The sequence below is a fragment of the Pleurodeles waltl genome, chromosome 5 (genome assembly GCF_031143425.1).
Source record: "Pleurodeles waltl isolate 20211129_DDA chromosome 5, aPleWal1.hap1.20221129, whole genome shotgun sequence".
Lineage (NCBI taxonomy): Eukaryota > Metazoa > Chordata > Amphibia > Caudata > Salamandridae > Pleurodeles > Pleurodeles waltl.
In genome coordinates, this window is record NC_090444.1 from 574,845,148 (window position 1) to 574,860,259 (window position 15,112).

A 15,112-nucleotide genomic window follows, 5' to 3' on the forward strand; every position below is an offset into this window, starting at 1 on the left:
GTAGGCCAGGGAACTGGTATTCTCAGTAAACAGCTGTAGCAAAGTCAAATAGCATGCAGTCGTGGTCATCTAGGTGGAATCTCCCTCTAACATGCATGGGAAAGAGAAGTGCTTTTATAATAAAACACCTGACGTTCTGAGAAAATGTCCCCAGGTGAGGATGTGTATGTTTCTGTGAATGTTGGAGATGCAGTGTACCACTTTCCCAGGAGCCCTATCGAAAGAACTAGATAAAGAAAATAAAACAGCACCACAAATGTGGCCTATGCAGAAATAATAAAAATGAAGCAGAATAAAATGTAACTGGGCTAAAGGGGACAAGCGGCAGGTTTAGCTGCTAAAATAATGCACCTAAAGTGGCTATACAACACCCTCCCCCTTGACGGTTCAAAGGTTGTAAAAACGCCTAACTTTAAAAATATAAATGCAATTAAAATGCTATTCCTTAAAACAAATATACATAAATGTCAATGATGTCAAGTTAAAAATACAATTAAACATGTTAAAATTAAAAGGGGTCAATTTAAAATGTCAGCAGTGGCGCCAACAGAACCAAATTAACAAGTCAATGCAATTTTTAAAATTTCCAATTACATCTGGGACAACTGAAGCCACGAAATGTTCCACTTTGGCAAGTTGTAATGTGAACAAATCACTGCCAAGGAAAAGCAAAGAGCAATCATGTTCCAAAGCCTGAGCTCCAGCTAAGGCAACAGCATTCTGTGTTGTGCACAATGGTAGGTCAAGAGCTGCATGATCCACGAAGGGCAACTCATAGACAGCTTACTGCGGCAAACGCACCCTCAACGCCCATGTCTGGTAAAGAGCCCTCAGCAAGAACTTCAACAGATCAGCGTCCAATAAAAGTAAGCAAAGCGTAGAAAAACAAACTTTCAGTGCACATTCGAAAAAAGGCACCAGAGTCATAAAAACACAGGCTGCACACAATCCAAAACCGGTAGGAATGACAACTTCTGTTCTTCCAGGAGAGGTGCTCCAAAACAATGCATCATACGTTTATGGCACACTTGCGCTGGTTGAAGTGCTTTCAGTCCTCCTTGTTGTGAAGGGAAACCATTGTGAATAAAAAATAGCAACAGCAAGATCTCACCTATTATAGCCAAAGTAAATGGAAATCCCGCTAAAATATCGAGTGTGTGGCTGAAGGTATCAAGCCAAATATAAGGAGAAGGTGTGAAAGAAACCAGAACCAGCAGCCTTAAAAAAATGTGCAATCCCAGTACACTGGATGTGTTAAATATTCATCCCACGAGTTCACCAAAGTGTCTCAGAAAGTTTGTATTTAAAAGGGACTGTATTTCTGCAGATGGCCTTGCAACTTTCAGTGCAAAAGTCTTGCGAGCAGATGACAGCGCCACATGTTTATGAAACAATAAAGCCTTTAATCTGCTCAACTTGTCAAAATTCACATTTGAAGTGACAATGTGAGGCCAAATATCTGCTACTTTCGCCTGTTGTGCAGGAGGAAAAAGAACATTTCTGCAACAGATGACCTTTTGGGAGACCGAAACAATATACGCTAATCTGGTTCACATACCGCAACAACTCACTGTTAAGAAGCCCATAGCTTCCATTAGAGAGCACCTGGAACACAGGTCTAATCAAGGGGACTGGAACTCCCTCCAGACAGCAAGCTAGGTTATACACTCCGTGCAAGAAAGCTGCTTACAAACCATCGATTGGCTCACACAACTCTCGCATTCACTGCCACTAAGAAAGACCTCTTTCATGCTACTGAAACAGTAGTGCGAAAGGGGAAGCTACCACATCTCATGAATGTAGCTATCTCCTAGACTTTCATATCTGCTTACTGGAATGTGTTTCAAGCAGGATGTGAATTTAACTGTTGAAATAGGCAGATTAATAACCCAGTGTACTAACCATTCAGCAGATGATATTTCAGCAACAGTAAAAAGGCAGTTTTTCCAATTTCTTGATGCTTAACATAAGTCTTTTCTTTCTTAGCAATTATTTCTTGCCGTCGCGTCAAATTAAATGTTGAAAATATGTCTCTTGCACTAACGTGTTGCCAGGGAATGCGACCTGATTTCAGTGTTTGTAGTGTCCAACCCAACTGCATAATCGACCTTAGTTGGCTCTGTCCATGTTGTAAGAATTACATGCTACTTTGCACAATGTCTATTGCAGATGAAACAATGTTGTTTAAAGTGTATATGCGGTTGGACAAGGTGTTAATCTCATTATCTATAATGGCTACTGCTTTCTCGGGCAGCAGCTTCTTCTTGGAAATATTTCAAAATTTCATTACATACTGCATATAAGAAGAGCTTTTTACATTGTCGTGTGGAGCCTACAGGAAATCCTGCAAATCACTGTTGTTAGACAGGAGACTGAGGTTAACACTGAGGTGTTCTTTAACAGCATCTAGTAAGGAACGTTTAAACCACTGCTAGCACATTTTCACTACACTGTATGTTGCTACTATACCCAAATGTTCTGATGACACATAGCGAGGGTCTGACCTATTTGTTCTAAAACCCCTGTGGAGTATACAAAAATGTGCACACCAACCATTTGTGTCTACTGCCCATATTAATCACCTGCCAGTATGTGAAAGTGATGTGTTAAACGTTCCATTTTGAACCCACTCATCGAACTGATCTTCAGCTGCATTAATATATGTTTGCCATTTGCAAACTTTAGCAGGAGCAAATTCAAGTCCTTAATTTTGCCAAGTGTGGGAAGCTGGCTCTGTATATACTATCTCAAAGTAAGAGATAGTGTGCACAGAGTCCAGGAGTTCCCCAAGAGGCTTGACAGAGGCCATGTTAGATAATACTAATGCTCTATTTGTGGTAGTGTGGTCGAGTAGTTAGGCTTAACAGAGGGTAGTGTTAAGCATTTGTTGTACACACACAAGCAATAAGTGAAGACACACATTCAATGACTCAACTTCAGGCCAATAGGTTTTTATATAGAAAAATATTATTTTCTTAATTTATTTTAGAACCACATGATTCAAATTGCAGGTAAGTACATAAATTGTAAGGTACTTGGCACAGGTAAAGATAGAACTTTGAATCAAAACAGTAATGTACACAGTTTAGCAAAACAATGGCAATAAGCTATTTTAAAAGGGGACACTGTGCAAAATTCAACAGTTCCTGGAGGAGGTAAGTCAGGTGCAGAGGTCAAAGAGGGGCCCAAATAACATAGGCGATTAAGGAGACTAGGGGTGCTCTGGTTCCAGTCTGCTAGCAGGTAAGTACCTGTGTCCTTGGGGAGCAGACCAGGGGGGGGGGGTGTTGTAGAGCACTGGTGCAGTGTGCAAGCAAGGCTTCAGCTTTTGTACTGAAATCAATGGAGGGACCTGGGGGTCACTCTGACGATGCAGGCAGGGCACAGGGGCCTTTTCGGGCCAGCCACCAACTGGGCAAAGGTGAGCGCTGCCTGCTGGTCACTACTGCACCAATAGTTGGTTCCTCACGGGCCTGGGGGCTGCGGGTACAGTGCTTCTTCCAGGCGTCAGGTTCTTTGTTACCAGGCATTCGCGGTCAGGGACGTCTTCTGTATCTCTCTGCAGGCGTCGCTGTGGGGGTGCAGGGAGGTCAGCTCAAGGTGGACACGTCGTTGTACTTGCCTGGGGGTCCTCTCTGCGGCGTTGGATTCTCTGGGCACAGGCCGGGGGCGTCAGGTGCACAGTGGTGGGGACTCACGCTTCAGGAGTGAGGTGAGAGTCCCTTTAAAGATAATTTCTTCTTCTTGCTTTGGACAGAGCCGCTGTCCACAGGAGTTTCTTGGTCCTTTGGAATTGCAGGGCAGTCCTCTGAGTTGGAAGAGGTTGCTGGGCCCGCAGGATGCGTCGCTGTTGCAGGTTCTTTGAATATGGAGACAGCCCGGTAAGGCAGGGGCCAAAGCAGTTGTCTACTCCTCCTCTGCGGGGTTTTCAGGTCAGCAGTCCTCCTTCTTGCTAGGACATCAGGAATCTGATTTCCTGGGTTTGGAGTTGCCTCAAAATACTGAAATTAGGGGTGTTTTCGGGCTGGAGGGCAGTAGCCAACGGCTACTGTCCCCAAGGGTGGCTACCCCCTCCTTGTGCCTCCACTCTTTGGGAAGGGGGGCACATCCCTATTCCTACTGGGATAAATCCTCCAAAACAAGATGGAGGATCTTCGAAGGAGGGGGTCAATTCAGCTCTGGTCACCTTAGGGGTGGACCTGGCTTAGGGGGTGACTCCTCCTTGTTTTTCTCATTATCTCCCCGGACTTGCCGCCAAAAGTGGGGGCTGTGACCGGGGGACAGGCATCTCCCCGAGCTGGAGTGTCCTGGGGCATTGTAACACGAAGCCTGAGCCTTTGAGGCTCACTGCTAGGTGTTAAAGTTCCTGCAGGGGGGAGGTGTTAAGCACCTCCACCCAGTGCAGGCTTTGTTTCTGGCCTCGGAGCACAAAGGCTCTCACACCCCAGAGGGTCAGAAACTAGTCTCTCAGTAGCAGGCTGGCACGGACCAGTCAGTCCAGCACTGAAGGATTGGGTAAAATACAGGGGGCATCTCTAAGATGCCCTCTGTATGCATTTATTAATAAATCCAACACTGGCATCAGTGTGGGTTTATTTTTCTGAGAAGCTTGATACCAAACTTCCCTGTGTTCAGTGTAGCCATTATGGAACTGTGGAGTTCGTTTTGACCAACTCCCAGACCATATACTTAATGTGGCCACAATGTACTTACAATGTCTAAGAATAGACTTAGACCCTGTAGGGGCATATTGCTCATGCAGTTATGGCCTCACCTGTGGTATAGTACACCCGCCTTAGGGCTGTAAGGCCTGCTAGAGGGTTACTTATCTATGTCGCAGGCAGTATTTTGTGTGCATGGTATCCTGAGGTGGATGCCATGTCGACTTTGCCTTTTTCTCCCCATCAACACACACAATCTGCAATGGCAGTGTCTAAGTGTTAGGTGAGGGGTCCCTTAGGGTGGCACAACACATGCTGCATAGGGACCTTCCCTAGTCACAGGGCCCTTGGTACCACTGGTACCTTTTACAAGGTACCAGTGGCCAGGGTTGTGCCAATTGTGGATTAATGATGCATTAGTGAAAGAACACTGGTGCTGGGGCCTGGTTAGCAGGGTCCCAGCACACCTCAGTCAAGTCAGCATCAATGTCAGGCAAAACGTGGGGAGTATCTGCAACAGGGAGCCATTTTCCTACACGGGGCTCCTGTGAATAGGACGATTGCCCGCCGCCATCAGCCTGCGTCGTCAGACCCTAAATTCCTGACCCAACATCCCACGCCTGAGAGCCTTGTCATCCAGGCTTCTTTCTTCAACTGGCGCATTCCGTGCCATACCCCCGGATAGGGAATCAAAAAGACTGGACAATTTGGGGAAAAAGTTGTTTTCTTCCAACAGTCTAGCGCTGCAGTCCTTGAACACCACATGCCTTTTGGGCCGCTATTGCCATGCTCTCTGGGATACGGTTGCGCAGATGCTGCCTACAGTTCCGGAGGAGACCCGGACTGTCCTCTCCCAAGCCCTCGCAGATGGGAGAGATGCAGCCAAGTTCATCATCCGCTGTGGACTGGATACGACCAACTCTCTAGGCAGATTCAACAGTTCCTGGGGGAGATAAGTACAAGTTAGTTTAGCAGGTAAGTAAAGCACTTACAAGTTCAGTCTCTGGGGCATAGGCAGCCAACCGTTGGGGGTCCAAGTCAACCTCAAACACCTAGCACCTCCAACATAGGGCTGGTCAGGTGCAGAGGTCAAAGTAGGGCCCAAATAACATAGGCGCCTAAGGAGACTGGGCGTGCTCTGGTTCAAGTCCGCTAGCAGGTAAGTACCTGCATCCTCAGGGAGCAGACCAGGAGGGTTTTGTAGAGCACTGGCGGTGAGGGGGCCACAAACAGACACACAAAATACACCCTCAGTGGCACAGGGGCAGCTGGGTGCAGTGTGTGAAGTAGGTGTTGAGTTTTAGGTTGAAATCAATGGAAAGACCCTGGGGGTCACTCTGGCGTTACAGGCAGGGCACAGGGGGGGCTTCTCGAGCCAGACACCAACTGGGCAAGGATGATGGCCGCCTGCTGGTCACTCCTACACTAGTAGTTGGTTTCTCTGGGGCTGCAGGTGCAGTGCTTCTTCCAGGCGTCGGGTTCTTTGTTACCGGGCAGTCGCCATCAGGGGGAGCCTCTGGATTCTCTCTGCAGACGTTGCTGTGGGGGTGCAGGGGGGTCGTCTCAGGGTGCCCACATCGTTGGAGACACCTGGGGGTCCTCTCTGCAGTGTTGGTTCTTCTGGACGTCGGGTGCAAAGTGTTGGGGACTCACGCTTCCGGAGTCCCTTTAAAGATGGTTGTTTTGTTGCTGTTTGGACAGTCTCGCTGTCCACTGGAGTTTCTTGGTCCTTTGGTTGCAGGGCAGTCCTTTGAGTCCTCAGAGGTCGCTGTGCAGGTTCTTTGAGTTTGTAGACAAGCCGGTTGGGCTGGGGCCAAGTCAGTAGTCGTCTCCTGGGCTTTCAGGTGAGCAGTCTTCCTTCTTGTTGCAGGTTATCAGGAATCTGGTTTCCTGGGTTCAGGGTCACCCCTAAATACTCAATTTAGGGGTGTGTTTTAGGTCAGGGGACAGTAGTCAATGGCTACCGTCCTTGAGGGTGGCTACTCCCTCTTTGTGCCTCCTCCCTATGGGGAGGGGGGCACATCTCTAGTCCTATTGGGGGCAATCCTTCAAAGCAGATGGAGGATTTCCTAGGGCTGGAATGACCTCAGCTCAGGACACCTTAGGGGCTGTCCTGACCAGAGGGAGACTCCTCCTTGTTTTTCTCATTATCTCCTACGGAGTTTATGCCAAAAGTGGGGTCTGTGTCCGGGGGGCGGGCATCTCCACCAGTTGGAGTGCCCTGGGGTGCTGTAACACCAGGCTTAAGACTTTGAGGCTCACCGCCAGGTGTTACAGTTCCTGCAGGGGGAGGTGTGAAGCACCACCACCCAGTACAGGCTTTGTTCCTGGGCACAAAGTGCCAAAGGCACTCCCCCCCTCCATGTGGCCAGAGACCCGTCTGGATGTGGCAGGCTGGCGGAAACTAGTCAGCCTAGCACTAGTAGTTGGGCTGGTATACAGGGATAACCTCTAAGATGCCCTCTGTGTGATACCAAACTTCTCAGTATTCAGTGTAGCCATTATGGAACTGTGGAGTTCATGTTTGACAAACTCCCAGACCATATACTCTTCATGGCTACCCTGCACTTACAATGTTTAAGAATTTGCTTAGACATTGTAGGGGCATAGTGCTCATGCAGCTATGCCTTCACCTGTGGTATAGTGCACCCTGTCTTACGGCTGTAAGGCCTGCTAGAGGGGTGACTTACCTATACCACAGGGAGTGTGAAGTTGGCATGGCACTCTGAGGGGAGTGCCATGTTGATGTAGTCATTTTCTCCCCATTAGCGCACACAAGCTCTGAGGCAGTGTGAATGTGCTGAGTGCGGGGTCCCCAGGGAGGCATAATACATGCTGCATCCCTTAGAGTCCTTCCCTGGCCACAGGGCCCTTTACAAGGGACGTATCTGTGTGCCAGGGCCGTATCAATTGTGGGAACAAAGGTACTTTTTAGGGAAAGAACACTGGTGCTGGGGCCTGGTTAGCAGGGTCCCAGCACACTTTCAATCATAACTAGCATCAACAAAAAGCAAAAAGGTAGGGGGTAACCATGCCATCAGAGGCATTTTCCTACAGGCGGCTTTAGCAGCCACCCGCTTTCCAGAGGCATCAATAAGCTTGCTCTCCCTATCAGGGGGTGATGCATCGCTAGCTGCTTGCGAATTGGGTGTCTTTCTTGCACCCACAGACCACTTGGAATACTGCGGTAATCTGACCTATAATAAAGACAGGGTCTGAGGTTAGAGGCTTTGTAATTTTCTCCACCCGCTGCGTGATGATACGTGCCCTGGCAGAATACTTAAAATGTCCTCTGTCTCTCATCATTCCCTCAAGTATGGGAAGACATTGAGTGGCCCTGTGAGATGTAGAGATCGTTCCAAAGAGTAAGTCAGTCATTCTTAATCGACTCTTTGTCTAGGGACATCTGGTGATAAGTGGCCACCTTCCCAATAAGCTACTGAAAGGAGGTAATATTATCTGGCAGGGAAGGTGTGGCTGGATGGATTTTTGTGTCAGTGTAGGTGCCAACATTGTATTGTGACCATGGGTCTGTGTCTCATGGTAAAGTCACATTATCGTCCCACGCTGCCTGAACACCATGAAAAGAGTTTGTGTGTGTGTGTGTGTGTGTGGGGGGGGGTCCTGAGGTGTACAATCAAGGGAGTCACCCTGAGAAAGAGGTGATGAAGGAGAGGGTGGTGATGGTGGTGTATTTGTTGGTGGATTAGAAAGCAAAGGAGGGTGTATGTCACCAGAGTCTCTAGCCATCCTCTTGTGTTTGGCAGGAGGTGTAGAATTGTCGATGGCCTCTTAAAAAGAAAGCTGCCTCTTAGAACGTGTTGATACAACAGCCTTAACCAGAACATGTCTAGTTTGTGCTCCAGTTCCAGTTGGATATGAAGCTGAGTTTGTTTAGTGTCCAGTTGCTTCATTTACTGGAGGATAGGCTCAGCTGAAGTACTTGGCTCCAAAGACGCAGTGACTAAATTTTTTCAGCGCCAAAGCGCTCTTGTGTTTCAATCCCAAAACTGTCAGTGCCGAAGCAGGCAGCATGTTTTTGGGCACTGAGGGGGTTGGTGCTGAGTGGGAGGCCGAAGCTTTCTGAGCCGAAGCTTGTGGTGTGCAGCTCGGACCGAGATGGTATGCGGAGGCTTAATTTTTGGAGGAAGCTCAGTGGCGGGGCTTCCCAATGAGTTTTTCGGTGCCGGCCATGGCCCGATGGCAGTGGCGGCCTGGTAGACTTTGCTTCAGTGCAATTGGTTGTCTATTTAGGCTGAGAAGGAGAGCAGGTACTCACGGTTGGTTGAATTAGAGGAAGATTTTGAATTTCAAGGACTGGTTCCACGTCCAACTCTGAATCAAAAAGGCCTCCTTCTCAGCAGCTGAAAAGGTCTCTTGTAGCTCCTGCTGTGGCTCTGACATGATGCCTTGTAGCTTAAAGATTTCTGCAGTCTCCTATATCTGTTATTGCTGCATTTCACTACGACAGGCCCTTCAATCTTTAAGGGCCTTTTTCGACTGAAAAGATCTGCAAGCCCCGCAGTGCTCCTCTTTGTGGTCTGGAATCAAACAGAGGTTGCAGACCTAGTGCTGGTCAGTCCGCAGGAACTTTGTGTGGCACTTAGGGCAAAAATGGAAGCAAGTCTGTTACATTATAAGTGTGCATGGTGCAGAAAAAGAAAGAGATAGCTGGGGAGCAGTTCCAAAAGCAGCAGGGCTGTCAGAAACAGAAGAGGAGCTCCATCCTACAGCACCGGGACCATATCTTGAATGTCCCTGACTACATGAGGAGACAGGAAGGTTCTCGGGTGCACATGCGCACCTATGCCTGGATGAAGAGGAAATGCTGCACTCGTCGGAAATGCTTCTGAACAGTTAATGAAGAAGGCTGTCAAAGAGGAAGAAAAAGTGGCTAAGTAAGAAAAACTAGGAAAAGAGGAAGACATTTTCTTTTGGTGCCCCTGGCATCCCAGAGCTGCCAGGCTTAATACACCCGCAAAAAACGATTTGACTGTGATGGCTGGTGCTGCTGATAAGGCTGCCCCAGACATAACCTCTAAACTTCCTGTGGAGGCAGTAGCATGGCCCTAGTTGAATCTCTCCAGGGCTGATTTAACTTTCTCACCAAACAAGTAGGAGTCTTTGAAGGGGATACCCATTAGATTGGCCTGGACTTTCTCATAAAAACTAGTGGACCACAACCAGACATGCTGTTTTCTAGTCACCACACTACCAAAGTCCTGACCATCAAATTCACAGTGTGAAGGCCCGAGCAGAGAACATGTCAGGAAACATCCTCCTCATCAAGCACCAACTCAGCAAAGTGATCACTTATATGGTCCAGGAAACTGAGTACTACCAAATGGGTGCTTCCTGAAGAAAAATCTTTCTTGCCTATGGCCTCTGTCCATTTTGACTCACTGTCCGGTGGACTAGAGGGAAAGGAGTTAGCATTAGGTTTCCATCAAAAATAAAGCCTGGACCTTTAGACTCTCAGAGAAGGGTGCACAGAAAAGTAATTAGGATCACTCAGGACTGAACAATGACAGAAGGCAACCTGGCAGATCACCACTAGGGAGGAGGATGGCTTGTCTCATGAAGTCAAAATGTAATCCAAGTATGCCTTGTTGCTGTTGTTGAGGGACAGTAATAGCTCTAATGAAGAGGACGTAAACAGGAGGATCTGTATAAGATGGTTAGCTTTATTCTCCTCAAAAGGTGAGAGCAACTTCAAGACCTCAGCTGCTTTGCACAAAACTGCCTTAAAGAAGACCATTTTGTGGAAGGGCCAGGTGGATAATACAGATCAACTTCCAGGGACGTACCCAAGCCACTAGCAGTTTCGAAGCCCAAAGAAATACACCCATGCCAATCAGAAGGAGCAATGTAGTTGGCTTCACTAAGGTTGCCCTCAACATGGTAGAAAATATTCGGCATCTCAATAAGTCAGATCCACAAATGTCACCGAAATCTGCAAAGCATTGACCTCAAGGTAGACACAAGCAAAGAAGATCATCACTGAAGCAAGTCTTAACTTTACATTTGACTTGACCTAAAATGGCCTTGGTTTTAGGTATTTTCAGTGGTTCTGAGGATGAGACTGAATTTGGTCCTGGTAGATATCACAAAGCCTCTGGTTGGGGACCATGGGATATTGCTATCAAGGATCCTACTCCAGCCTCACCAAGACCTTGTCGATGGCAGTGGATTTATCATGACTGACCATGGCCAATCCCATTGATCTCAGCCAGCAAGGGTAATGTGGGGTCAGTCCTGTGGCACTAGTACCCCAAAATGCAAGTCAGGAGCTTATGGTACTGTCGAGAACCACCCAGCCATGCCTGGATTTAACTGCCCAGCAGGTTGAAAGGTGGTAGCTTTGTTGAGCTGTATTGAGTGTTGCTCAGGTAAAAAGTAAGGCTTTACGCTGAGGAACCGCACTTTCATTTTCAGAAAGATAGGGATCTCAGCAGCAGTTCAGGATTGACATTCCTGAAAGCACTGAAGCAGACTGCAGTCCTCAGTTTTCAGGGTAGACGCGACCTTTCTGCGAATGTTCAATTTTTACCCCAACAGCCGGCTTTCACTGACTACACTGACATTTTTTGCAAAAACATTTCTTTATTGGCTCGCCTTTGTTTAGGTGGTCATTTTGTAAACTAAATAATGGAATTTTATTAGCAAGCTCTTGGTGTTTCTTGCTACCTGGTATAAGTGAACTAATGTATGAAACATGCCTGGAGCACTTGGAGACATTGCCACAGACCCTGCAAGCTCCAGACATAGTAGGGGGTGGCCACTGGGCCTGGCCACAGGTGGGCCCTGTAATCAACTCCCGTTGCCCAAGACTGAAGGCCATGCAAAGAAGAGGTTGGCTGTTGATAGAAGGTTAAGTGTACAGAATAACTGCAGAGGGTATATGAAAAAAGTGCTGAACTTCACAGAAAATGCAATGTAAAGTTATGGTTAGCTTTGCTATTAAGATCTTCACATACATTTAAAACAATCTTAAAGTCAGAAAAAGTGCAGCTATGGTTACAAAACAAAACGTAAAAAAAAACAAAGAAAAAAATCACTGAAGCTCAACAGTTATTATTAGGTAAACTATCAGTCCCACCATGCATTGCTTATGACCTTACATACAACATTACTCATGGCATGTTAAATTACATCAATGACATCTCAAATGGCATCATGAATGACATCCAACTATATTATAATTATTATAAACTACATGTAAGGAAATCAAAGTAATTTGTTTAAAAATAATTTGTATTTGTGTATTTACCCCTTTAACAAATTGACAAACACTCTGTAGGTGGATGTAATTCCACTGTAAAAGAGGTTTGAAAACCTTCTAATCCACACTCCAGTTACTCCAACATTTTTCCGACATCTGGAGTGTCCCATACCTCTATGTGCTTTTAGGAAACTGATCTGTCAGCCATGGATTACTCAAACTCCCTTTTGCATGAGTAGAGTATTTATCTATGGCTCCTAATGTACTGCAATTTTTCACACTTTCCAAAGTTTAACACTTATTTTGATTCATGGTTCTCCAGGTTAGGTAAAAAATTACTCATTAAATGATTGTTGATTGGTTAAGCATATTTTAAAGAAATTGCTAAGTGCTCCTCTGTATTCATTGTCATGCCCCAATATAATCTGGGGTGGTCCTTTATAAAGGACATAGGTTGTGAGGAAGCTTTCACAAGTAAACATGTCTATAAATTCATATTTACTCATGAAGTTTCAGGAGCCAATGGCACACTTTTGTGAAAGTAATCTGTGTGAGTCATGTTATAGATGATAATACACATAATACAAAGAAAAATAACATACCTGTCTGACAATCTGATTGGGACACTTGATTAATATCTGCATTGGCCACCACTCATCATCAGACATACGATCCAAAAACCACTGCAAATACATAATTATATTATTACGTTTTTTCATATTTGCTAGAAATTCCTGTTATCATCTCTTAATGCAGTTTAAAACTTTAAGATTTTTCATAAACAATCATTATTATAAAATGGTCACCACAACAAAAATATGTTACTCGCCCATGAGCCAGTTTTCATAGTTAGGCGTGAAACTTTTTTAAATTTTTTTTTTTTTTAAACAATTAAAAAATTCCCCGTTGACAATTGGAAAATTCACGTAGGCACATCATTGTGCATTCAACTGAGTAAGTTATGTGGTAAGTCATAAAATATGTTAATGATGGAGAACCACAGCTAGAGGTAACACATTATTTCTACTTTAGATATTATTCATATATTCTCAATTCACATTTGCCTATTGAAGAAGATGCCATTCCAGCATGTTCAGGCTGGGCTCTCTTAGAAGCTATAGGGGGGAAGGGGTTGGTACATGGCCAGGGTCTAATTCTAATCCTAAATAATGAGGATAGAAGTCTACTTTAAAAAATATTTATTCTTAGATCCAAACTCTCAGCGGGCATTGAAAATTTCCTGGACTGAGACCATCCTGCACCCTCATCCTAGATGGTGACAGTGGTTTACACCTACCTGTCCGTAGATTCAAACATCTGATTTGGAGATACTTATGGTGACTCTGTAGGAGAATGCAAGTCGGCTCATTAGATTTTAGGGCTGAAGGATAATACCAGCAGCCACAATATGGTAGTGTCACTGGAGCGATCTGGAACTCTAAGCCCATGGGGAGAGCTGACAGCCATAGACTGGTTTTGTGTCATCCCACGTGGTTGCCACTATGAGACAAAGGATCAGAGTGAAAGTAAGGAACTGCATGAGTTGGGTGGTTCAGAGCGCTGTGCTACATGGGCTCTGTTTTAAGGTTTGTGTGCATACCAAACCACTGTGGCAGCTTTAGAGCCACCACCGAAGGACATCAAAAAAAGGTCACCCTGAGAAAGATTTATTTTCCCCATGCCCCCAGAGAAAGGGAGTGCTGTTTGGGAGCGGGGGGGGGGGGCAATGGGTGATATGGGAATTGGGAAACGGGGGGTGGGGGGGTCAGGAGTGGGAGTAAGAATGTCACCAAGAGAGAACCCAGTGCTTTTACGACTACATTGTTTCATTTCTGTGGGATGCTGAACATGGACAAACTGCAACCAGGAAATTGAAACTAAATGTTATGCAAAGTAAATATATCACTTCTGCCTGCTTCAATATTGAAGACACTGGAAAACCTCCAGTTGCTTCCATGGACCACAGGCTCCATAATGTACTGCCAAGTATTCACTAAGACCTGGCATCTGCTGTGCGTTGCTTTCAACGGGAGCAGCCCTGCTATTCCTCAGAACTGGATTCTCTTCTCCAGGGCATGTCTCTCCCCTAGAATTACACACACCCATGAACAGCCTTGTGCAGCTGAGTCATGTGATTCCACCTCCAGTGTGCTGGCGCCTGGAACTGCTTAACAACTGCCATTTTCTCTAACCCATTGTTTGTGCACTTAAGTCTAAACCCGTGTGTACAGGACCTCTTGTTGCATGTTTTCCTATCCAGTTCCTGTCTTGCTTCAGCCAGAGCCTGTGTACTGTTCCTATGCAGATTGCTGCAGATTCCTCTCAGCCCTGCTTTGCTGTCACTGTACTTCTTTGTTTGCATTTTTTTCTATACTCGAGTCGAGTCCCTGGGCTTCCCCTTTTGTAATCATTTCTACTTTGTTCCTTCTGTTTCTACAATTAATTTCCTTTCCCGGCTTACTCGTTTGTTTGACCTAGAATCATTGTGCCTTTCTAGCGCCTGCTCTGCATTCTCCTCCTGGGTTGGTGTCTGGTATGTGTGCTATTTTGTCCTCACCAGTGTATAAGTGTGCAGGGGTTGGCTCCTGGTTTCCAGGAGGCAATTCCTGCCCACTCATCTATCTTGTGTTACATGTAGTCTTATGAGCCCTCATTTTGACAGTGTGACATTTCTATTTTCTTAGGAATCACCACTTTGTTTCCTGCTGGACCTATAAGGGTTTCACTCGTGTAGGTCCACATAATCCTTATTTGTGCCCCTGGGTCCAGATACAGAATCACTTCTGCTGCCTCCTTTCCCTTTTGTTAGTATAGTGACCATCTGTAAGTGTAATCTGCATAGAGATGTTGACATTCCAAGCAGCTATGGAAAGTTTTGAGTCTTACCTGTATAAAACTCCAGTGGTAAACCGCTGTATGTATCCATTATTTTGTCCATTCTCTGTTTTTTCTCATTAAGGTTGCTTTGCTTTTTCTATCCTGTTCCTATGCTTTACCCTGTCTCTATCTATTCTTTCCTGGTTTATGCCTTTGTCTGCTCCTCTGCATCAGTACACTACTTCCATAGGCAGATATTCCTTGACCTTGAGGGTGCGCTGCCCAGCATCCTTAACAAAAGGAAGGTGAAATTCTGGACATACTGCTTTCCAGAGGAGAAGTGATCTTGATGGAAAAACTGAAGGGCCTACAGGAGATGATTTGCAAGACTAAAACTAGAGTTATCAAAATG

General features: G+C 45.9%; 1 protein-coding gene across 2 annotated transcripts in view; it reads right to left on the minus strand.

The window, feature by feature from the left end:
- Window positions 1–15,112, minus strand: part of USP34 (ubiquitin specific peptidase 34) — a 1,940,069-nt gene that overhangs the window by 694,495 nt on the left and 1,230,462 nt on the right. For both annotated transcript variants that reach the window (XM_069234398.1, XM_069234397.1), the window contains one exon: window positions 12,486–12,566. In XM_069234398.1, the coding sequence (XP_069090499.1) occupies window positions 12,486–12,566 (81 nt within the window). The remainder of the gene's footprint in view (window positions 1–12,485; window positions 12,567–15,112) is intronic.